Genomic DNA, 25,643 nt, shown 5'->3' with positions numbered 1-25,643 from the left:
AAAGAAAAAAAAAATGGCATACAGTAAAATTTTAATTAACATGCATTATAATTTTCGTTTATATTTATATTGTGTAAGTTTTAATAGTATAAAAACGATTGATAATTGAAAATTTTAGTTTTAAGTAAATATAGCCAAATAAATAAATAAATAAAAATTGGAACTTTGGAATTATGATGTTTCAAAACCACTATATATATAAGATACAATTACAGTTGATGATAGATAATGACAGCTATATCACAAATCCTTTTTTCTATTACATATAATACAAAAATGCTCAACCTGTACTATTTATATTTCCATAAGGGTTCAATGCCTTTGGCATGAAGTGACTAAAAAAGGAGCTTTGGTGTATATAACTCAGACTGGTTATGTCAGCTTTTTTTTTTCTTTTCTCAATATCTTTCATGTGGCTGTTGGTAGTAGCAGTGTGCAACATCTACTTGAAGATCTGTGTCTATCAAAATGAGTTTAAAATGTTTTACACTCACACTTCATCAACACCATTTGGAATTTCTGCAGAAAAGAATTGCTCTACTTTATCAATGAAGCTGTGAGGAAATCTACAGTGCAACATTAAAGTTGAGGTCTCAAAAACACAGTGTGTGTTCTTGGTAGCCATTTCTTCAGAACTCTTGGTTGCCTTGCCATCCCTTAGGCTTCTTATCCTGCCAGTTTTAATGCTATTACCTGAAGCACCAACCTTTATTAAGGAGGCGCGAGAGCCTTTACCATTGACATTGGAACGGCTGTGTTTCGTAGGAATGTCCGACAGAGGCTTTCTGGATTCAGAACCTAATTGATTGCATTCACTAGAATCATCTATTGAGGAATTGTCCAAGGTTGGGTTAAGCTGAGATGCAGGTGAAGAACTTCTGCAAGATCTGAGCAACGAAAGTAGCATATCAACACTCAGTTCTTGCTGGACTACGAACTTGTTCTGCTCGCACCCGTAACATGCAGCTACTAATGTGCCAGCCAGGATTGGCATCAACTCTGGGTCACTGAAGAAAACAAAAGGCAGATCGCATACCTGTCGTCGTACAGATGAACATTAGATCATCACTAGAAAATTGAACAAATAAACCTGAACTTGTTAAATATTCACAGACCTTATGTAGGATGGTAGGGCTCTTTCCCCATCGAAGAACAGCCTGATTTCCAGGATGGAATAATGCAAAGTGTCCCAGAAGTGACAGAGATTCAAGCATTAATGAACCAACCTGAGGAAAAAATAAACAATGCAGATTATTAAAGTAAGAACTAAGAATCCTCTAATAAATTAACCAAAGGCATAAATCATGCAATTAAATGGAAGCAACAATGAACAATTTTTTTCATTTTCTTGGGTGAATTAAGTTGATCTTCCTGGAAGTTAGATGAAATTACACTACATCTCACTATAGTTCAGATATAAAATATGTTCCCCTGATAAATCTGTCAGATGAAACTTCTAAATATAGGAAGGTAATGTAATGCAGGAAGCTAGATGGAGATGAGTGTATATTTATCAAGAGTTTCACATAGCCTGTAAATGTTTTGCAAGCTTTATCAAAACAAATTCGAGGTCATATATTTCATTTAGATTCTCCTTTAGTTAAGCAAGCTTGTTCACTCTCAAACTTCTGATTTGTTGGTGATTTACCTGATCATTAGGTGCTTTCCACTTGCCAGCACAATGAGAAAGTAAGAAGCTCATTAAATGGAAAATTTCCATTTTCAGATCGGGCCTAGCCTGTCAGCAAAACAACATTAAGAAATGGGAAAAAATCAGCAAAGAACAAGGAAAACTGGTAGGAAAGAATCGAAATAATAATAAAGTTAATACCCATGCATGCTTTAAGATACATCTAACTAATTAATTACATTGACAAGGGAATGAGAACACTCACCAGCATTCGCTGCAAAAATACAAGATCCAAAAGTGCCACATTGTTCAGCACCTTTAGTACTCCGGCTGCCACCTCTTCAAAATTAGATGGAAGGATAAATGAGCCCTGGAGGAAAATGAAGGCATTCACCTTAGATATGACTCAAAATATATAGTTATTACTTATTAGCAAGGATTGAAAGAAGACCACCAATTTTTCATCAATGTATTCGCAGGTTGCAAAATACTAACTTGTTCAGAGGATGATCTATTGTTTGCTTGCAGTAGAACAGCAGTCAAAAGAGAAGGGAGACTAACAAGTCCTGTTTCGGAAAGAGCAGAAAGAAGAAATGCCAGTGGCTGAGCCGAATTTGATACTTTTCCATTCTTTGGTGCTGTAACAATTACCCCTGCATGTTTTTCATCTTTCGGGGAAACAGAAGAATTGATAATATCCCTGCTTTGATTTTTCTTCAGTTCATCTGGCTCATCCATCTTGATCATATCATCATTTTTCAATTTAGCAGAGCTATTATGCTCCAATTTAGAATCCTTGCCATTAGAAATGGCTTCATCACTCCCATTCATCTTAACTATTTCATCCAATGGTCTGTCCTCTGGGACATCAGGTAAATGCATAACTGTGCTACCATTAATAGTGGACAAGGGACCATAATCTCCCCAGGAGTTATTCAAGAAAGAATGTGTAGAATCAGCAAACTTAGTCATTTCGCTGCCAATTTCCTGCTGCATTGCAACAGCAGAAGATTCCCAATCAATATAACTCACTGTTCCAGGACTGCAAGTCAAAACTACCAAAAGATGTATGCTTAAGAGAATGGGAGCAGGAAATGCGGAACCTTCCATCTGAGGCCTATCATGAAGTGCAAAAAGATCTCGTAACCGGTGTATCACTTGATAGGAAATCAGTAACTCCAGCAAGCCATCCCGCATCTGAAGTTGCCTTTCCTCTGAACTTACATGCCCAAAAATTGCAGTGACAATCCACAAAAAGTTATTTAATATTTCGGAAATTGATTCAAAGTTCTCAACGGATGCTTTATTCAATGATGGCAAACTTATGTTACTGGGTGAACTTATAGATGCTGCAATCTTTATGTAGTTCTCAAGAGAAGCTGACAGCATAGGGATGATTGGAGGCAAAAAATTCTGTGCGAGGAAGTAAGTCCTGTTTGCAGGCACAGATATTACTACTCTCAGTAGTTTCAATAGGTGCAATGTAACCTGACATGCTTCAGGTTTTGATGTGTGAGAAGCAGGCAAGGCAGAAGCAATAAAATCAAGTAGTCCAGCTTGACGAGATGCTTGTAGCTCAGGATCTTTTCCCTCCAAAAACTAGAATACAATAGATATATAAGTTAAAAACAAGCACAAGTTACAAAATAAATATAGCAGTTATGTTCTACAATGCGAAGGACCAACACAAATGTACAACAGTAAACATGTCCTAGAAAAGAACCTCAGTTCAGCATATAATCAGGAACAAGGATTTGTTGGATGGTTAATTCTTCCAAACGAATATTTATTTACCAACTAAACAAGACTTCCCCATAAAGTGAAATTTTAAGAAGCACAACATATTTCAAAGTGCAGAAAAAATTTCAATGCACATCAAATTCTATGGATTTGGATCCTCTAAATTTTGAACTTCAATTTAGAGGGTAAAGTGTGATTTCTCACCATTTATTTCATAGATGGGACCAAGAAAAAATGAGAGAAACCATTCAAAGGTGAGAGATCACACTTTACCATCTCAAGTGAAAATTCAAAAATTAGGGGATCTAAATTCAAATTTTATTCCATAGTTCAAAGTTCATAACTTTGAAACAAGGTTAAAACAAAATTCTCAATTCATAAATAAGGAGACATGATTTCCAATAAACCCAAAAACCGAAAATTATATATAAAAAAATACCTTGATCATTTCAGAAATAATTAGCCCTATATTTGTGGCACCTTCTTTTCTTGCCTGTCTAAGTCTTTTAAGTTCTTGAAGCCACCGACCAACCTTTGCCCTGGCAGCACCGACTGCTACTCTATATCCAATGCCACCACTTTCAGCTCCAAGAGGAGGCTCAACAAACTCATACTTTAAAGACATAAGCTTTTGTCTAATTCTCTTAATTCTTCTCTTCATTGCATGTTGCATTGTGATATTGCCAATTCCAAGGATGGAGCCTGTGCCAGAGGCAATGTTTGTTTGAGGATCATCACTGCCATTTGTAGGGGCAGATCTACCTTGCCCCTCTTTATTTATTGATCGACGCATCAAAGGGGATGATTGATCCCTCAAATTTGCTCTCTCCCGAATTTGCTCTAGGTAAATCTTCCGACGTTGTTCGCTTTCATTTAGTCTCTCTGCCAATTTCTGGGCTAAAAGTTCAGCTTCCTCTTGTTGTGCTTTGGCTCTTTCTTCCTTTCTTCGAAGCTGTTCAATTGCTCTTGCTTCCCGTGCTGCACTTGATGCTTTTCTTTCCTCTTCCCTTCTGACTTGGGCCTCCTCCTTTCTCCGCTGAATCTCAGCTAGACGCTGTAACTTTTCAGCCTCAATGAGTCTTCGGCGCTCTAGGACAGCTTCTTCCCTTGCCAAATCCTCCCTTTGCTTAGATTTTATAACCTGAAGCTTTTCAGCTCTCCTCATCTCTGACTCATGGAGCTTCTGACGTAATATCAATTTTTTATTTTCTTCATTTAAGGAAGTAATGAACCGCACCTCATTTACCTTGCTACTTTCATCACCAGCTCTCTTCACCACTTGAGCAAGAAAAGCTTCATGGCGAGATTCACTGCGTTGGTGACGGGCATGCATTCCCTCTCGCAACTTCGTATGACGAACAGCGTGCCATTGACTTACACGATTTAATTTTTGAGATGTGCGTTGAAGCTTTTGGACTCTCTCATTCTCTAACTCACTTCTGATTCTCATAGCACGGGCATGCTTTTCTTCTGCTTCTCTTTTTAAATCTGAAGCGGTTTTCTTCTTTTTTTCAGGAGACAATAATTTATCATGCAGCATACGTACACGTTCAGCACTTTTCCTGCCAATGCTGGGTGAGTATGACATGCGGGAAGATACACGAAATGGAGATGAAAGTATGTCCTCCCAGTTCCTCTTCTCCTTCCAAGCATTCAAGGATTTACTCTGTGCAATATTCCTCTTTTCCTTATCTTTTTCAGATACAGGTATTTGCCTCCTAATGTTATCTGTTGATCTGGGGTTTTTCTCATTAACTACTTCAGTTGGCATTTTATCTTTCTTAGAAAGCAGCTTGTCAACTCCAGATCCAGGTCCATCTCTTTTACTTTTAGTGGTGGTAAAAGAAGCAGAATTTTCAGATAGAACAACTTCTGAAGTTAATATTTTATCTGGTTGCTTACATTCACTTTGTACAGTGTCAGCACTGGGTTCCCCCCCTTCAACATTATTCCGTTTTACATTCAGATTCCCTTGGTTAGCATCTGAAGATCCATTATTCTTTTTTGGCTTTGTCACTAAGTCTGTTCTGCCATTGGTTTGAGATCTTTTCACATTGTTAACAGAGGCCGAACTCAAACGTTTAGAAATGGTATTTTCTGTGTCACTACCCGATTGCATGCCAGCACGCTCCTGTTGAATCTTTCTAAATGCCTCGAGAGATGAAGACAGTATATCTGCCCTATGTGGTGATGTTGTCATCCGTCGGACCTACAATCAGAAAAGAGCAGCTGATCATCCTAAGTGTGAAAAAGCTACATGATACATATCTCTTATAGGCACTAATCATAAGTGTAACCTAAGACCCACACCTCAAACCAGAAATAAAACAAGCAAACAGGAAAGAAACCATAAGTGAATGTATGAAACCATGTGTAAATGCTCTGATTTATTTATTTGTATTTTCTGTCAGAGTCCAACATGTGAAGATGAATTGGTGACAGTAGTTTAAACTACAAATGTTTTAATAGCACACATGCTAGGTAAATCCAGTTAGCATCGCATGGATAGCATCATGCAGAAGTTGTACAATAAAATCATAATACCCAATGCTGGGTTATAATGCTGAAACAGTCAAGCTTAGCATACAAAGAATAGAGATTCCAAATATAGATACAATTGTCCAGATAGCCAAATTACATATAGAGACAGAATATGTTCATTAAAGATTCTGTTCCTCAGAAATATATCATGTAGACAAAAATAATTTCTGTACTAAATTGTACTTAATAAACAAAAAGGAAGGAAAAGAAACGGGACTAGGCATTTATGTTACTCAGATGATTGTTATCACCCTTTTCTGCACAAGCTGCCCAAGCAGATAACACTCACTTTACCTGTAAATCTCAATGATATTATGTGTAATTTTTTTTTTTTTTGAATTTGTAAAATGTTATCAACCTATCATGTTATCACACATTTCCTTGCAGATAATATGGGGCCAAATGAAGAGATTGCATTTTCACATTTCCTTGTACATAATATATGAAGCATACCTCCCATGAGAGAGCATGTGGTCTGCGATGATCACTCTTCAAGATGACAGGAACTTCATCAAATGTTTGAGAAGACTTTTTAACTTTTTCAAATTCCTCAACTCTAGTGATAAGCTCTTTAAAATCAGATGCAGCCTCCTCAAGAACAAGAATTGCCTCTTTCATCTGCTCCAAATCACATTCTAGCTCACAAAGAAGATAAAGTTCATCTACAGACCTATTCAGGTTCTCAAATAGAAAGCACCAGAGCCTCTGTCTGAACCTTTCTTTGCTTTCATTCGAATCAACATCCTCAGAGGCACTGAAGTTATGAGAGTTTGGAACAATATTTTCTGCATTACCATACGGTGAATCCCTAACTTCAATAGAAGCACTAGAACCACCTGCAACTTCGGGTTCCCTTTCACGAAGTTGTGAAACAGTACCCTGGGCAGTAACTGCGTTGCTTGAACTGCAATTTTGTGCTGGTAATTTTGAAACTTCAATATCACTTAGATCATTGGTAACTGTTTGTGCTTGATTTTCAACCACCACAGCATCTTTGGCCGAAAACAAATCATTTTTAGTGCCACTATTATTTTCTTGTTTATTGACTTCATCATTTTTCTCATCACGAGATGATGTGCCTTCATCTGGGTCAACTTTTTCCGCATCCATTTCTGGTTTTTTCGAATCTTCCAAAGATAAAGTCTTATCATCTTTACCATTTTCAACAAGCATTTCATCCTTACATCTCAACAGAGGGATCTGATGAGAGGCAATCTCTGCATCAACAGTCTCCGCCAACACTGTCAAGTCTTTCTCTGGGGAATTATTCGAATCACAAGGAACTACATCAGGAATATTCTCAGGCTTTCTGCAGCTAAGCACACTATCATCTCCAATACTACCAAACTTGATTCCAACTCCAATCAATTTTTCATGTGGCTGAGCCAAGTCCTGCTCTTCTAAATCACCCCATCTGATTTTCTGGCCTTTGTCAGGCTTAACAACTTCAGCTAGTTTCTGGGCTTCTTCAAGTTTACCTTGAGAATCCGTCATACGTGCTGCTGGAGCCAACTTCTCGCTTTCACTATTATGTCTAATCTCGCATATATTAAGGAAACTTTTGCCCTCTTCTTCATTTGACACTGAAGGAGATCCTACAACATTCCCAGGAACAGGATTCTCTGAAAAATTCTGCCCTAATCTTGAGAGATTGGCATTGTGCTTGCTATGTAAATTTTCATTATTTTTATTCACTGAATGCTGAGTCCGCATAGAGTTAGAAGCATTTTTCCCTGAAAATCCTCCTACCCAACTCTGCAATGAGAATTTTGAGGTATTTCTGTGCTTCTGGGCAAGAAAGAAACAACATAACTATTAATAAGACCGCCTAACATAACTAAAACTTGTATAATCAAACCCCAAAGAAGAGGAATTAATCTGAGATGCTACACAAACTTTAAATCATTCCTCTCCTTAGATTCAAATATTGTCAAAGGCAAAATAAGAAGCAACAGCAACAGTAAAACAATTGCGAAATTCATCAACGTAGGAGATAATAAAAGGAAAAAATTTTAAAAATAAAATAAAATAAACCTTTTTGACTTGGAACCATCCTGAGTTCTGATCATCTGCTACATCACTGTCCGCCATCACCAAATGATCAATGCAATGTTTGAATCAATGAATTACCTCAGAAAAGTTAGATGTTTCAGCGAGGTTCCAATGTGAATGCCACAACATTACATAATCGAAATTGATCATCATTGGATCAATTGGGAAATTGGGAAATTGATCATCATTGAAGAAAGTGAGTGAGAAAGAGTGTGAATTTAAAGAGAATGAAAATGAAGGTGGTGGGGGGAAATCTGCTATTTTTAGGGTTTTGAAGATGATTTGGAAAAAGGAGTGTGAGAGTGGAAAACGAGAGAAGGTGGAGGGAACAAGCTTTTATAGGTGACTGACTTGAGAGTAACAGCATGCAGAATAAAATAATAATTTTCTTTGTGATTTAAAAGAAAAAAAAAAAACAAAAACTACTTAAAAAAAACAGTCCCGAATACTACTCTCAAACTCCTTCTAAGGCAATGGAAGCTCTATTTGGAAAGAAAGGATCTTCATTACAGTCTTTGTCATGATGTCTTCTACTGTATTTGCATCTCTTAAGATCAATCGAAGATCAGAACGCCATTTTCAAGACATGATATCTCGAATTTTTAACACCAAAGGATCAATAAATCCAGAATAATTCTGTAAATTATTGACAATAGTAAAAGTCTTCAACTAATCTGTCTCACATATAATGTCTCTTTGTCCCGAGTCTCATGCTAAAAGAAATCCTCTCCAAATAGCAAACAACTCTCCTTGCAAAATGCTACGACTCTCAATTGTTCCAGACAGCCTTGTTGCCACCTTCCCTTCCAATCTCTGCTAACACAAGCAAAACCAACTCGAGCACCATTGTCAGGATATTTAGCATCACAATTAATCTTAAAGGTACCCACTAAGAGAGAATCTAAGAGCCACTAATAGTGGAGGGGATAGACAGTCGTTGCAACTCAAAAATATTTCGGAGCTCCTTTTCCAATGACAAAACCTTACCAATTACCTTGTATGTGGTCCAATGCTCATGAGGATGAAAGATCTCGTTATTCCTCAAACGCCAAATCCACCAGAGACTAGAAAAGAATCTAAAGGGGCACTGTTTGCTGTTATGTAAGAACCAACTCATCAAATCCACTAGTTGATCGGAGATCCCTAAAGCTTGCCAAACTAGTTGGGCTTTTGGACAATCCCGAATACAATGTAAAACCAATTCCTGACCTGAAAGCCAATTATCCTATTCTCCCAACTAAACATCTTCTTACTGAGCCACAGATAATCACTACGAGCATCATAAACCTTTGAAGTCGCACCAGTCCAACACCAACCGACCTCTGAACCAGCTTGAACATTCGGGTTGTAAGAGTTAATGTTGCTCTGCAAAGAGTGATTCAGAGGAGAATAGATATTTTCAAGGTTCCACTGTCCTTCCTTTAGGATATCCTAGACTCGACATATACTCTTCCAAACATAAGATTCCCTTCCTCGAGACCGACTGAAACAATCATCCTTAGAAAAATGGTATTTATCCGTCAACAGTTGAACCCATAACTTGTCCGGATGGTGAAAAAGTTGTCAAACTAACTTTCCAATAAGAGCAATATTAGCACAAAAAGGGGTCTCTAATTTCCAGATCTCCCAACTTCTTACGGATAATCAACACTTTCTAGTTAACTAGATTCAGGCCTCTACCATTAGCTTGACTCTTCCATAGAAAATTTCGTATCATAAATTCTATCTTATTAGTTATCCTTTAGGGAAGAGAGATAAATAAAAAAATTATTTAGTATAAGCTCACTGAATATATATGTTTGCAGAAATTGTCAAAATTTAATTTTTGAAGTTTTTTAAGAATACATATCTTGTATTTAGTTTATCTTTTAAAAAAATATGTCATCTTTAAAAGTTTTTTTGTATGTTTTTTGTCATAATACTTTTTGTATTGTTATCGTCCTTTAATGTTTGAACTCTAATTATTTTTTTATTTTTGGGTTTTGAGACTATGTTCTTGTTAAAAACCAAAAAAATATATATCTCAAAATTTAATTTTTGAAGCTTTTTAAGAATACATATCTTGTATTAGTTCATCTTTAAAAAAAATAAATGTCATCGTTAAAAGTTTTTTTGTACTTTTTTTTTTGTCGTAATACTTTTTGTATTATTATCGTCTTTTGATGTTTGAAGTTTGAACCCAGGAACGGAGCCACTCATACGTAAAAGGCCATTACCCCCTCCAAATTTCAATTTTTTTATAAATTATGTATAAATTTTGGTTTACTCCTCCTTAAAATTTTAATTTTAGTCTCTTTATATTAAAAAATAAAGCTATAGTCCTTCTCTAAATTTTATCCTGACTCTGCCCATGTTTAAATTCTAATTATTTTGATTTTTGGATATTGAGACTTTGGTTAAAAACTAAAAAACTTTTATGTCAAAATTTAATTTTTGAAGCTTTTTAAAAATATATATTTTGTATTTAGTTTGTCTTTTAAAATAATATGTCATTTTAAAAAGCTTTTTGTACTTTTTTTGTCGTAATATCTTTTGTATTGTTATCATGTTTTGATGTTTGAAATCTAATTATTTTGATTTTTGGGTGTTAAAGCCTTGTTACTTGTTAAAAACCAAAAAAATTTTATGTTTATGGATAAGAAAAAGCTGTTAAGAAGAAATTATTATTTCTTAATCTATCTATAGTCAATACATATAGTAATTATAATGATAAATTAAGTTATTTTATATTAAATAATTTATATAATGGTGATATTATTTATTGTCATAAATATTGAAATAAGTTATTATTATTTTTAATTTAAAATTAAATGAGAATAAAATCAGATGTACTATTTTATTTGGAATTTAAAATTTTATAGGTATCATACTCAAATATAAATAGTAATTTTACTGTTTTGGTCTCCAACACATCAAAGTCACCTCTATAACTCTTTTTCATCGAAAAAATTATGATTCAACCTTATCAGAAATACAAAATATTTTGGTGGAGAAAAATCAAAAAACCAAATTCTCTCCATTATATTTATGAATTCAAATACGTTTTTACACTCAAGTATTTCTTTCTTAATGATTTAATATGAATGGTTTTAGGACTAAAACTTTTTACTTTCTAGCATTCTTTTTTTGCTAACACAAAATTTTTTTAATTGGCTGACAAATAAATAAATTAATTGAATATTAGTCTTGAAAAAATATTTACAAAAGAAAGGGAAAAGTGTGCAACTATGTTATTTAAATTAGTCACTTTGATATTTTCTGATCGTAATTGAATATACTAATAAATTATGTTATTTATTAGAAAAAGATAAATTAATTTTTTTTAGGTAAAATAGGAGTCGAAAGGTCAAAGACAAGAAAAGAAAATTAACTAAAGCCTCTCAAAACTAGAGAGTCAGAATAATAAAAAACTAACAAGTGACTTATATCTGATAGAGCAGCAGCAAAAATATGCAAGTTAAAGGGAAGATTCTATCCCTTTTTGGCAAGATGATCAGCAACAATATTTCCTTCTCGAGAAGTGTAATTCTAGGCAATGATGGGGATGCGACGGAAAAGAATTCTAATATCTTCTACCAGAGGTGCATACGGATGACTATCAAGACACCCATTATTGATGAGCTTTAGAGCTGCCAAGGAATCAGATTCTACGATGATATTCACGTATCTATTTGCAACTGCTAATTGAAGACCATAGATAATGCCCCAAAGCTCAGCATGCATAATAGTACAGCTACCAAGGTTGCTTGAAAAAGCTTTCAAGAAGCCTCCTAAATGATTTCAGAAAATACCTCCGCAGGCAGCATTATTAGAGTAGCTCAAAAAGGAGCCGTCAACATTGATTTAATGGTGTTCTCTTGTGGTGGTTTCCAACAGATATACCGACTAGGAGGAGGGCTCAGAGTATACTGATGGAAGTCAAGATTAGTGAAATGGTTCAGCTCCTCAAGTCTTGCTTTGATTTGATCTACCATGGCGCTCGGCGGAATTTGAACACCCTCAAAAACCACCTTATTTCGGTAAAACCAAAGAGATGAAATGGCTATACCAAAAATGGTCTGCCAATTGCTATTCTGGAAAAGATTAAACATCATCCACTCTTGTGCATTCAAATTAAGAAGTTGTTACACCAGTCCATAGGGAGAAAGGAGGACCAAACCCCTTTTGCAAAGGCACAATCTCTAAGCACATGGGTGATAGTCTCATCCTCAACCACACATCTCGGGCAAGAGGCAGAGTTAGTGAGGTGACGCCGCTTTCTCTCAGTGTTAGTAAGAATGGCTTTATGAGCACACAACCACAAGAAGTATCGAATACGCTCCGGGCCACGCCAATGCCAAATGTAACTGAAGATTCTATTCGGTTGGAATGCGCTCTCTATAAGAGCTTAGTACGCTTGCTTTAGTTGAAAGGTTCCATCTGTGGAGAGATTCCAGGCTACATGGTCTGGCTATTTCCATGGCGAAGGAGGGGACATGGCAACAATTCTTTGCACTACTTCATCAGGTAGACACTTCCTGAGCTTATCAACATCCCAAAATCCTGAAACAGTTAAAAAGTCCATCAAAGAGCTTGGTAGTCGCATTTACCTGCAGAACCTAAGGCTCGAGAGCTCCCGAATTGGGGATCCAATGATGATTCCAAAATTGAATCTTGGATCCATCTCCAATCCTCTAGATATGGTGCTTCTGAATTTTTTACCATGAGTTACAGATTCCTTTCCAGAGATTTGAGCTATTTCTTTTGCATTCGACCGTAGGAATAACATGGTTGCCTGCTTTATACTTGGCCTTAAGCACTTTAGTCCATAAAGCATCCTTTTTCCTATGAGACCCCACCCATTTTTCATTATGAGAGCCTGATTCTTCTTACTAGCATAACGAATTCCAAGGCCTCCTGACTTCTTTGAGCTCCCCACTTTATCCCAACTCAAGAGGTGGATTTTCCTAGTTTGGTTGGTATCTTTCCAAAGAAAACTCCTGCATTTACGATAAATAGCATTACAAGTAGTAGAAGGAAGTAAGATAGTTTGCATCGTATATAAAGGAATAAAAGAATGAATAGATTTCACCAAAGTAGATCTTCTTGCCAAAGAGAGAGAAGAAGCTTTCCACGAGTTGAGTCTCAAATTTAGCTTATTGATAATGTCGTCAAAAGTATGTTTGGACACTTTGGAGCGAAGAGAGGGACTCCCAAGTATTTTCTGAAATTGTCCGTTCTAGTAAATTGGAGGGCTTCACTAAGCTCGATTCTCACATTATTTTCCACATTCTTTGAGAAAAAAACTCGTGTATTATTAAGGAGTCAAGGCTGACTTTCTGTCCAGAGCTAACACAAAAGGCTTCAAGACATTTATTGATAATAGCCACTTGATCTATATTTGCCTCCGCAAAGAGAATCAAGTCATCAGTAAAAGCATAGATGAGAAATAGGAGGTCCATCCTTATTTAACCGGATAGGCTTCCAATAGCCGTAATCTACTGCAGCCTTGATAAGTTGAGAGAGTCTTTCAAAGCATAGAACAAAAATATATGATGAAATCGGGTCCCTTGTTTGATTCCCTGAGATGGCGTGAACTCCTGCAGCTCTTCACCATTCCAAAGCACTCTCATCTTAGCCGTAGAGATATAAGACATAATGAGATTTATAATATAAGGAGGTAGCCCCACATCAACTAAGGTATCATTGATGAAACTCCATTTAAGCCTATCGTAGGCCTTTTCTAAGTCAATTTCAATGGTCATCTAACCTTTTTTTGCCCTTCTTATTTCTCATGGAGTGAATGACTTTCTGGGTAATGATGATATTGTCAGAGCTATGACGCCCTGGAACAAAACTGCACTGGGTGGACATCACCAACTTTCCCAGAAGACATCTCAGACGATTGGTAAGACTTTCGTAAATGCTTTATATGACACATTGTAGAGATTAATGGGACGCAACTGTTTAAAATTGGTTACTGGCTCCACTTTGGGAATGAGGATAATAAGTTTCATTAATCTCCTTCATCTTCTCTGGGTTCTGGAAAATATCACTAATAAGAAGGCATAAATCATTTCCCATTTTCTCCCACTGGCTTTGGAAGAAAATAGCTTGAAAACCGTCTCTGTCAGGTGCTTTGAAACCTCCCATACCAAAAACAGCATGTTTGATTTCTTCATGCGAGATATTTTTACCAATGATCAAGATATCCTCATCACAGAGAGTGGGAAAATCACCTCGCAGCACAAAAGGAGAGTCGAGGTTATTATCTTTATAAAGATCAGCAAAGAAATTAAAAGTCATACTTTCCAGAATATTGGGGTCAGAAATGGGATTACCCGTGTCATCATGGAGCAAGTTTATTTTGTTCTTCCTTCTTCTGATCATAGTTGAACCATGGAAGAACTTAGTGTTTCGATATCCGAATTCAAGCCATTTACTCCTCGATTTTTGGTACCACAAAATTTCTTCTTGGGTTAAGAAATCTTGGTACTCCTTCCAAAGTTGACCTCTGAGCTCTTCTAAGAAATTATTATTCCCCTAATCCAAGGTGTTGGTAATGCCTTGAAGCCTCCTGATGATCTTCCTTTTCTTCTTTAAAATATTTTCGAAAACATTGGAATCCCATTCTTTGAGAGAGTCTCTAAAATATGAGATACCATTGCTCCATGAACTTCCCATACTCCATGAACTATTTACATTTTTGAAGTCTGGATGGGTTAGCCACGCAGCTTGAAACCGAAAAGGTCTTCTGCCTCTATTTGAAAAAGAAGTGGTCTCTAGTTGAAGACAAATGAGGTTGTGATCTGATTTGAGAGGCGGGAGGTGGATGATTCTAGCCTCTGGGAATCGAATTTGCTAGTCAGGATTGCTGAGTCCGTGATTTAATCTTTCCACTAGATTTTCTCATTTCTAGGTAAAAGGCCATCCATCATAACCCAAGTCAATTAAACCACAAGAAGAGACACAGTGTTGAAACTCAGAATTACAAAAGGATGGAGTTAAAACTTTAGTTGACTCTCCTCGACGCTCATGGTTGTGAAGGATGGAGTTAAAATCTCCACGCAAACACCAGGGATGAGTATTGTTTTCGGCCAAAGATATAATACTATTCCACAAAGATCTTCTTATCATATGATTCAGGCTCCCATACACAGCTGAGAGAACCCAAGGATCATAATTACGAAAGGAGACCTTCATGTGAACCACTTGATTGCTATGATATAGAACATCAACATTCCAACAGTTCTTATTCCACATGCACCAAATACCCCCTGAGTGACCTTGGGCTTCCACAACAAATGGGCCATCGAACTCCATTCTATCTCGAATACTCCTGCCCTTCTGACCAGACACATGAGTTTCCATAAGAATGATAAAATCAGGGTTATATTCTCTTCTTAAGTCCCTAATAAGAGAGTGGAAGGATTTACCACTAGCACCCCACAATTCCAACTAATAAGATTCATCATTAAAAAACCAAAAAGGGAAAGGGGGTAATCAAAAACCCAAATCATGCTTGGGCTTGAGCCTTGCCACCCAAATCGGGTGTTAACTTGGGATTCCCTCCTTCATTGGTGCAATCATCCACCACCATGTTCGTACCTGCTTCCAGTGGTTTCCCCGGGGTGTTTCCCGAACAGCCATCCTGATTTCCCGTGTTTGAGGAAGAGGTTTGATACCCATTTGGATGAGAAAGTTGTCCTTCACAACAAAGCTTTCTAAGATACCACTAGCTTTTCTTGAAACTTCGAAAGCCTCTTGTTGATCTTTTTGCATACGCCTCATATTATCAAAAACCACCGCTTCCATAGCCGTTAACTCGGGGTCCTTCTTTTTCTGGCTTGAACGAGCTTCATCCTTAGTAACTACTAGCTTGTTTTGAGTGGAGATAACTCCTTCTGGACTTTTAGGTTTGACCTTGTTGGGCTTGTCTTTAGGCCCAATTTTAATTCCCAAAAAAGAAGTCCTTTTGTTGCCTTGTGAAATTTTGCCAACCCCTTGTCTCAACAATTTTCTCATGATAGGTTGTTTCTTTTTAACCCGTAATTGGACTTTTTATTTTTGATACTCCATTGGGCCACCGTGATTAAAAGCTTGGATCTCATTTCCTGCAGGCATGTCCCTAGCATCTTCACTTTCTTCGTGCAAAATAGAACTGGGATTCAAATTTTTATATATTAGATTTTACACTTATCTTTAAAGGGTGTAAATGCATGAATAACTCATCTCTTCAATAAGAATTGATCCGACTCAAATAATTTGGTTTTAATACTCGTGGAGTAATTGAGTCTAATCAGGCAAAACTTTATTTAATCAACCTAATCTTAATTAGTTTGGATATGAGGTTTATAGTTGCAAAAATTAAATCAACCTGGTTATCCAATTAAGTAGCACTGCTGTAATTTTTTTTGGCAGTTGTATGGTCTCTTCTTTTTGGATTTTTCTTTTGCAAAATAATTGATCTTCCTCAAAAAAAAAAATAAAAAGAAAACAATAATTTTGTTCAAAAGAAAAAAGATATAAGTAAAGATTAAGAGAAAGAGGAAAAAAAAGAAAAGAAATTTCTCAGTCATTTAAGTTTTCTTTCTTCATTGTTGTTGTCACTAGTTAAAATTTTTGTGAAGAGAGCTTTCTCTCCTCGGAAAGATGAGAAGATAGATGGTAGCATGTGTAACACCCTATCACATAAAACTTTATGCTTAAGCCGTAAAATAGAGTTGGTGTGGTATTATGCCCTCTAAAAGTAAAATATATGCATAATAATAGTTGAAAGAAATTCATAATCGAGGAGCCTTGAAGGAAAGTTTAAGCAACAAGTCGTAAAAATAAAAGCGCATCACTCGCGTAAACGAAAACTTAGATAGTAAGATAAGTAAAGATATATGTACATAAGAAGCAGAATATCAAAGGTACAAAATATCAAGTTCCAAACTCGACCTGCGAAACCAAGGCCTACCGAAGAATATCATATACATATAGATACATCCTAAGACAACTCAAAATACAAGAAACAACTCCTATTTTCCCATGAAGCCTCTAAGAGGAATAAAAATAAAGTATATATAAAGGAGAAGTCTATATACATATACATATACTTAGCTGAATAACAAAATATAGCATCCCAACTTTGCTTGCAACAGGAAACTCCAGACGCCTAGCGAGGTGCCTCTCGACCTGCATCTGAAAACCACAATATAGGTATGAAATTAGAACTAGGCATTCTCAGCATGGCAATGGTGCTCACGTACATAATATATAAGGTCCCGAAAAAGGCAAAGGCAATCCTAGAACTCCGATACTCAGAATTAAACTTAAGAAATTAACTAAACTAGATATTAAGTACGTAATCAGATGCTGGAATCTGTTGCACCGCTCCATGGCGTTGACACTCTTGACAAGCCTTCGCATAATGGATACATTATTTAATCATAGAATGCCAATAAACATGATTTTGATTAAAACCCATTTCATTTTCATCCCAGCCTGGTGAGCACCACATATACCTTTATGGACTTCTCCTAAAGTAATGTCTTTATCATCTTGACTTAGACATCTCGAAAGGCTCCCATCAATCCCTTTCTTATATAACTCATCAGCCATTAAAACAAAATTCATTATTTTTAATTTTATCCTCCTATCAACTCGAATGCTAAGATTCCTCAAATACTCAGCAATAGGTTTTCTCCAATCATTATCTCCCCATTCATCCAAGCATAAAGCTTCTCTTTCATCTATAGGAACTAAAATTTGGCGAATTCCTGCCAATGTTTCAGGGCCTATTCTATATCTCGAAGCAATCTGAGCTAACTCATTGGCAATTTTATTTTGGATCCTCGGGATATGGATCAATGAAACTTTTCGAAAGGAAGTTAACAACTCCTAAGCTATTGCCAAATATTTCTGCAACTTCTCATTATTACACTTAAACTCTTTCGATAACTGCTTCAAAACCAACTGGAAATCCCCTAAAATCTAAACTTCCGAAGCACCTCTCCCCTCTCCCAATCAAAATCTCGAGACCTAAAATCAAAGTTTCATATTCTGCCACATTATTCGAGCAAGGATGTTTTAGCTCGAATAGAAATTCTGATGGCATTCCTTTTGGTGAAATAATGAAAATTCCTACCCCTACACCATCTTTGTGCTTCAATCTATCGAAATATAACTTCCAATAATCAACTTTAACGTCGAGCACGTTTGCCCCCTGGTCATTCAGTTTTTTCGAATTATCAACCAAAAAATCTGCAATGACCTGGATTTTTACAGCCTTCGCTGGAACATATTGTAAATCGAACTCTGTCAAAGCTAACATCCATTTTCCCAAACGACCTCGTAACATTGGAGAACTCAACATATATTTGACAAGGTCAATTTGTGCAATGACTTTCACAGGCTTAGCCACCATATAACACTTTAATTTCATACACGCATAATATAAAGACAAACACAATCTTTCTATTGACGAATACCTTTTCTCGATATCAGTCAATACTTGACTGAGGTAATAAATGGCCCGTTCATGACCATTATCATCATCTTTGGCTAATATACACCCAATCGTATTTGTAGATGCAACAATGTACAGTTTTAAAGGCTCATGTGGGCGAACATTCGCCATTATCGGGGCTTTGGACAAATAAGCTTTTATTGACTTGAAGGCTTGTTGATGCTCATTTGTCCATTCAAATTGTGAATCATTCTTTAGTTTTACTAAAGGTGCAAACACTCGAGTTCGGCCAAAGAGATTCGATATGAACCTTCGAAGATAATTCACCTTTCCTAAGAATGACTGCACTTCTTTTTCCGACTTAGGAGAAGATAATGCTAAAATCACATCAACCTTACTCTTATTGATTGCAATCCCCTTTATATGAACAATAAAACCCAGGAAGTTTCCTGCTGACACTCTAAAGGCACATTTCAAAGGATTCATCTTTAATCTTTTCCTTCGCATAGTAACAAATGCCTTTCTCAAATGATCAATATGTTGATTCACCGAATTCGACTTGACCATGACATCATCAATATATACCTCCATAAATTTTCCAATATACTCATGGAATATGGCATTCATTGCCCGTTGGTAAGTTGCACCAGCATTTTTCAAACCGAATGGCATAACCACCCATTCATAACTGCCTAAAGCCCCGGGGCAATGAAAAGCAGTTTTGGACACATTATCCTCCGCAATAAAGATTTGGTTATATCTTGAGTAACCGTCCATAAAACTTAAAATTTCATTTTTTGTTGCAGAATCGATTAACATGTCTGCTATAGGCATAAAATATTCATCTTTCGGGGTAGCATTGTTCAGATCTCTGTAATCAATACACACCCTTCATTTCCATTTTTCTTCATCACAAGAACAATATTCGAAACCCATTCAACATAGCGTGTGGTTCGAATAAATTTTGCCTTAATTAACCGTTCTATTTCCTCCTTAATCTTTTGATTGATTTTCGGAGCAAAGCGCCGAGGGGTTTTCTTCACACATCGAGCATTTGAATTTAATGCTAATCAATCTTCTACAAAAGAACGATCGAGACCAGGCATCTCATGATAATTCCAAGCAAAACAATCCTTAAACTCATGTAAAAGATGGAACAATTCGGTTCGAAAAGGATCTTCAAGACCTTTACAAATGTAGGTAATTCAAACATCATTAGCAGATCCCAAATTAATTTTCTCTAGGGGATCTTGGGACTCAAAGCCTTTTGCAAAGTCATCATCTTTTTCTAAATGTTTATCAAAATCCAAAGGTTCCAAATTATAGATGCAATCAAAAGAGAAATCAACAGATTCATTCAGAATGAAATGAACTTGATCACTTACTGAATTAAAAATAGCTTCATTTTCAATACAATGAACTTCTTCTATTTCATCAGCAGTTTGATTGATAACATCATTCGTTTTACAAGAAGAAAAAGAACTTAAACCATGACTAAATTTGATTAAAGACATCAAATTTTTACTATGAAAAGAAGAAGAAATTACATTCCTAAATGATTCAACTTCATCAGAAGAATCGTTCTTATTTTCTACTGAAAGGAAATTAATTATATATTTATTTAAAGTTACCAGGTAATCCGAGACATCTTGTGCATGATCCATCGAGCAACATCTCGAATCCCTTCTAAGACGAACAGTCCCAACCAGTTGGGAGTACAGTAAGATGTGGATGACGCATTTTCACCGTCAAACCTTCTGAAGACAAATAGCAGCCCTCACAGTTGAAATAATTTAACACTCTGTCAGCATTTAAAGGCATCAGTTTTGGACTATACACTCTGAAATCAACATGTAATTGTTCAACATACAAATTCGAATCAGCCTTAACAATTTCAGGTTTTCCATTTTCTGTCCAAAGAAGGACACTCTAATGCACAGTAGATGGTACTGCTCCAACCCCGTGAATCTAGTTCCGCCTAATAAGGCATTATAACTTGCTTTCAAAGGCACCACCACGAAAATAGTGTTTCGATCAGAAAATCTCACTCGCACGCCTAAAGTAACCAAACCTTTAGCAGGAGTAGAAGTACCACTAAAGTCTGTTACAGCAATATTGGTGGGAACCAAATCATCAGGATGCTTGCCAACCTTCATCAGCATCCTCTCCGGCAAGAGGCTTATTGCTGCTCCGCCATCAATTAAAACTTTGTTTACTTTAATCCTACTCATGGTTGCAGTAATATGAAGTGGTCGGAGATGAGATTTTTGTTTTTTAGAAGGCCTCAGAAAATACTCTGGTTCATTTTCAATAAAGGAATTGGGCAATTGTTCAAGCTTAGAGAGATTGGGTTGCCAAGGAATTGGGATCCAATCACCTAAGATTGCCAAGGAGATCAATGAATGCATTGATTGAGGAAGAGATGAAAATGAATTTGATCCGGAGAATGCAACATCTCCTAAGCCCAATGAATCCCCCATTTCTGATCTTACCCATTCTCTTTAATTTCTGCCATTTATCTTCATGCTCATTTCCCCAAATCCCCATTTAAGATTCTGCAATTTACTTTCTGCACTTTACTTTCCTGCTATTTAAATTTTCTGCAATTCTCAACTCAATTTCTGTTAGCTCAACTAGCACATCTTTTCAACTAAAGTTGCTTGACCAATCAATCCCTGTGGGATTCGACCTCACTCTATTGTGAGTTTTTACTTGACGACAATTCGGTATACTTGCCGAAGGGAAATTTGTTGAGAGACAAGTTTTTGTGCATCATTGCCCCCTTGCCTTTATCATTTTGAGGCTTCCTTATTTGCTGCTGATTCCTTCTTCCTCTACCCCTTGGGTATCCCATAGCTCAGCCACAGTAATAAGGATATTGGCCTCGAGGAGGTCTTCGATGTCCCCACTGTGGGTTTCACCTGTTTGAGCATCTCGATTCTGAAATTCTTGACAATTCTGGATCCGTCGAACTCTTATAGCTTGAGAACGACTTATTGGTGTAATCACATTACGTTGAGGAGCCTTAGAGCTTTGTCCTTCCACTCGTCAAATTGGTTGCTTCTGACGAGCCTACTCCTCTTTACGAGCCAATTCTTTTTTCATTTTTTCTTTTTCGAAGGTCACTGCAGCCTCAGTGTCAAACACAGCATTACATCGAGGACACAGAGATACGTCCTGATCTTTGAGCTTTTACTGCACCAAGAAATCCAACAGACCATCCCCCACACGAGGGTATACAGATCGAACTTCCGATTCAAAATCACCTAAAGCCACATTGAAATCATAAGACATTCCAACCATATTCACACCGAAACATGGCTCAGTAAAACTAGCTTCAGCATCAAAAGGATCAGAATCGACCTTCATCTCCTTTTTCCCATCATCAAACTTCAAACGCCCTTCCATAATAGCCTCCTGTATAAGGTCCCTGAAACGAACACAGTTGTTAGTCAAATGACTTGTTGCTTGGTGAAACTTACAATAAGGTTTCCCTTTCAAATCTTTCACCGAAAGTAAAGTTCTGCCATTAGGCAAAATTAACTGTTTATTTTTAAGCAACACATCAAAAATCTGATTAGATTTTGAAATATCAAAACTGTATCTTTTTTCACTTTTCAGTTTTGAATCATTCGACTTTTCATTACCAGGGAGCTTTTTAAGCAAAGAACAAACATAAGGAGGACCCTTCTTAAGTTTGGCCAGATCAACCTCTGCCTCTAACTCGGATTACTCTTCTGAGGACTCCATGGCCACATAAGCAACTTTTTCCTTTCGAGTAAAGGGTCTACTCTTTAACCTTTTTTCATTCTCATATTTCTCTTTTTCCTTCTTCAAAAGTTCAACCTGACCCCTTTCGACCAAATGGGCTAAATCAGGAATATGCACATTAAGTAGTTGTCGACGCATATAAAATCCTAACCCCATAATTGCTATTTTCACCACTTCATTCTCAGGCAATGACACATAACATCTACTTCTAGCATTTTTGAAACGTATCATATAGTCATCAATGGTTTCACCATCTTCTCATTTCAAAGCTACTAGATCAGTAACTGCTATGTTCAATTCCCCTCGATAAAATTGGGCATGAAAAGCAGTTTCCAACTGAGTCCAAGTTGTTATCGAATTTGGTTTGAGATTCGAAAACCAAGTAAATGCATTATTCGTTAACGAAGAAGGAAAAAATTTTATTTTCAAATTCTCATCAATGGCTAGATTCCCAATCTTAACCAAATATCAACATGTTCAGTGGTCGATTCTCCAACTTTTCCCGCAAATTTTGTGATTATTTTTAAATTTTTTACACCTCTTGGCACTTCGGCCATTTGAACAACTTGGGAGAAAACAGATACAAAATGGGGTCGATTCATGAACCCAACATTCAAACCGACTCTATTGAGCACATCTTCCACAATTCTGGTAACTTGATAACGTTCTCCACCCTAATTAGCATGTAATCGGGCCAAAACATCATCTGCATTTTGACCATGGAGAATTATCTGAGGATTCTCTCTGTTTCTTAAAACATTGTTTTCATTTTAAAATATATTTTCGAAACCCGCCCTCATAATTCCCTTTGGCATCACGCCTTTCTCCTTCATCATAATCAATGATTCGAGCAATTCACTCGACTTGCCTTGAAAGACGTTCGAACTTCGATTCGTAATCAACCATCATAGGATTCAAAATTGTGGTCATCTGCTGAGTCAATAAGTTGACCAAATCATGATGACTTTCTTCGACCTGTTATCGAAATACTGCCATCGAATTAGAGGCATTCAATGTAGAGCCCACATTATAATCACGAGAATACTTGGAGTGTTGTTGTGGGTTTTGAGAATTATTTACTCCAATCATACTTCCAACACAGATAGGAGGAACAAAACCACTCACTAGTGGAGTACAACCAGGAGGAAGGCCATAAGGAGGCCAACCAATAGTTACTGGAGGCTGTATTGGTGGTAGATTACCATGTGGACGAATATTACGTCCATTATTTCCAGTATGAACACTAGTAACTACTATGCTTTCACTTACAATCATGCCTTCTGAACGTGAAGTAACGTCCGAAGGATGTACAGTTACTGGTATGCTATCATTGGTGGACGAACCACCATTCACATTCTACATTTCATCTGCCATGTGAATAACTCTTTCACTTCTTAATCGCATACACCAAATGACACCAAAATCATTTGACACACTTCAGTTTCAAACTGTCCCACTGAGCGTGTCAATTTGTTTTGTCGATTTTTAGCAAATCGATGGTGGTTCGATTCTAATGGTTTGGGAGCGATACCTACTCCACTTTTGCAGGTACCAGTTTTTCTATAAGTGCAACAAAGATTCTCGAATTAGACGAGCATTTAGAAAAGTAAAAGGTTCAAAAGGTGTAAAATAAGATTTTCGAAAAATAAGGCAAAAATCGAAAAATAAAAAGGTTTGCAATGAATTTAAATAAAGCGATAAAAATGCTTTCGAGGGAATCAAAGGACTTAACATGGAAATTAAAGATACTGGAACATAAATTAGACAAAGAATTTAAACATTACTTGAAAAGTAAATTCAACAAGAAAAGTAAAGTTTGCTGAAATTGTAAATTAAAAGATAAAAATATGAAAAGAACCCTACAGAAATCGAACTCGAATGCAGATCCAAGAATTCGCTGGGCTATGAGTATGCTTGAGTGTATTTCTGGAGAAAAGTTCCAACCTTAATTTCCTAAAGCTTTCTAATATTTATAACCCATTTCCATAACTGACCATCAATGATATAACGTCTCTCGTATGCGAAATTTTGGATAACCGTTCCCACTCTTTTGCTCAAATATATTACTAATTAATCCTTACTTTAAAGAAGGTCTTCGATCCTCTTCATTCGAGTAACTGTTCGATTTACCGTTTCTATCGAATTTATGCCAAATAATTTCTGCTTAATACTTACATGTGCATCTCCTTTAGTTTCTGCTCCCATTTTAAAACTTTATCGATGTTTCGAATCAGCTCAACTTCCGAAAATAATTATTTTAATTAACACTAGTATATTTACTAATACAAATAAATGACGTGACCCTTATTTTGGTAACATTAAACATAAATAAATAAAGCATGGCCAGCCAACCACAACAAAAATGTTCATTTTTGTTTATGAATTTGCTATTAGACTATTAGAAACAAATTAGATTAAACTCCTTTAAAATGAATATATTGATAAAATAAAAAAATAATCTAATTATTTTTAAATTAAAATAATAAAATTAACATATAGTAAAACTTATTAATTTATTAATAATTAATCTCTTATTTTATCATTTTATTAATTTTTTACTTTAATTTTTTTCCAAATGAATTTGATTTAACAATCTATGTATGTAGTACTAGGAAGGAATTTGATTTTACGAATCCAGATCTAGTGATGATATGGATAAATTATTGTCGATGTGTTTATTATTAGAAAGTCTAAGCATGTTCATTAGTAGCTGTTTCAGTTGACTTAATAAATAACAAAATAAAGATTAAACAGAACGGTCAACTTTCAAGATAACAATAATAACTTTAGAATTAGATGCAATTATGCAAAGGGTTATGCTGTTGCTTTAATAATAATAACAATAATAATTAATCTGGACTTTTGATATATTATATACGTTATCTTTTTTAGTGTACAAAATTATAAAAATAGTCTAATTTTAAAAAATCTGGACTTTTTAAATTTTAAATTTGTATTTTAGAGAGTAAAATGTAATTTTCTACCCTTAAATAATTTCTCTCTCATATTTATTTTTAGTTTTATCTATAAAATAAATAATAAAAAATATATTTTACTTTTTAAAGTAAAATTCAAATTATAAAAGATTTAAATCCAATTTTAATATATATATATATATATATATATATATATATATATATATATATATATATATATATATATATATATATATATATACACGTGTGTGTGTGCATACTGCATAGAGAATAAGGTATAATTACATTCTATACGGTTAATAGATACTTTCGTTACTTTGACATTTTACCTTTTAAAAACACAAAAAGAATCTCTGTACTATGTATAGGTTTAGCCTTTTTTATTAATAATTGTAGCGAATGAAAAAAAAAACAAACAAACAAACAGAATCTTGTTATAAGAAATTTGACTTGGGTGGAACCGTGGAAGAAGGGTATAGCTTTTCCACCAAGGCAAGACTAGGAGATGAATAAGGAACGACTTATGCTGTATCAGCAAATA

The 25,643-nt window shown here is 35.8% G+C and overlaps 1 protein-coding gene and 1 long non-coding RNA gene across 2 annotated transcripts; both read right to left on the bottom strand.

Moving 5' to 3' along the window:
- Nucleotides 1-143: 143 nt before the first annotated feature.
- LOC112709853 (uncharacterized) lies at nt 144-8,332 on the bottom strand. The gene is made up of 8 exons (XM_025761842.3): nt 7,946-8,332; nt 6,365-7,699; nt 3,810-5,579; nt 2,126-3,229; nt 1,896-2,000; nt 1,649-1,738; nt 1,116-1,226; nt 144-1,036 (listed from the first exon to the last, which is right to left on the bottom strand). Exons 1-8 carry the CDS (start codon nt 8,000-8,002, stop codon nt 491-493), a joined length of 5,118 nt encoding a protein of 1,705 aa, XP_025617627.2. The 5' UTR covers nt 8,003-8,332; the 3' UTR covers nt 144-490.
- Nucleotides 8,333-11,256: 2,924 nt separating this feature from the next.
- On the bottom strand, nt 11,257-15,823 carry LOC114924326 (uncharacterized). Its single transcript, XR_003811455.2, has 2 exons — nt 12,665-15,823; nt 11,257-12,505 (listed from the first exon to the last, which is right to left on the bottom strand). It is a non-coding gene; the product is annotated as an uncharacterized lncRNA (long non-coding RNA).
- Between the last annotated feature and the right edge of the window lie 9,820 nt (nt 15,824-25,643).

Source organism: Arachis hypogaea, chromosome 1 (assembly GCF_003086295.3).
Source record: "Arachis hypogaea cultivar Tifrunner chromosome 1, arahy.Tifrunner.gnm2.J5K5, whole genome shotgun sequence".
Taxonomy (NCBI): Eukaryota; Viridiplantae; Streptophyta; class Magnoliopsida; order Fabales; family Fabaceae; genus Arachis; species Arachis hypogaea.
The sequence above is the reverse complement of the archived record's forward strand: the minus strand, read 5'-3'. Positions and strand labels throughout refer to the sequence as shown.

Excerpts from the sequence above, each read along its gene's own strand:
- LOC112709853 (XM_025761842.3), bottom strand. The coding sequence starts at position 8,002 with ATGGCGGACAGTGATGTAGCAGATGATCAGAACTCAGGATGGTTCCAA. Across the intron at positions 1,739-1,895 it reads TATTTTTGCAGCGAATGCTG|GCTAGGCCCGATCTGAAAAT; the intron begins GTGAGTGTTCTC and ends TTTTGCTGACAG. Across the intron at positions 1,037-1,115 it reads GCCCTACCATCCTACATAAG|GTATGCGATCTGCCTTTTGT; the intron begins GTCTGTGAATAT and ends GTACGACGACAG.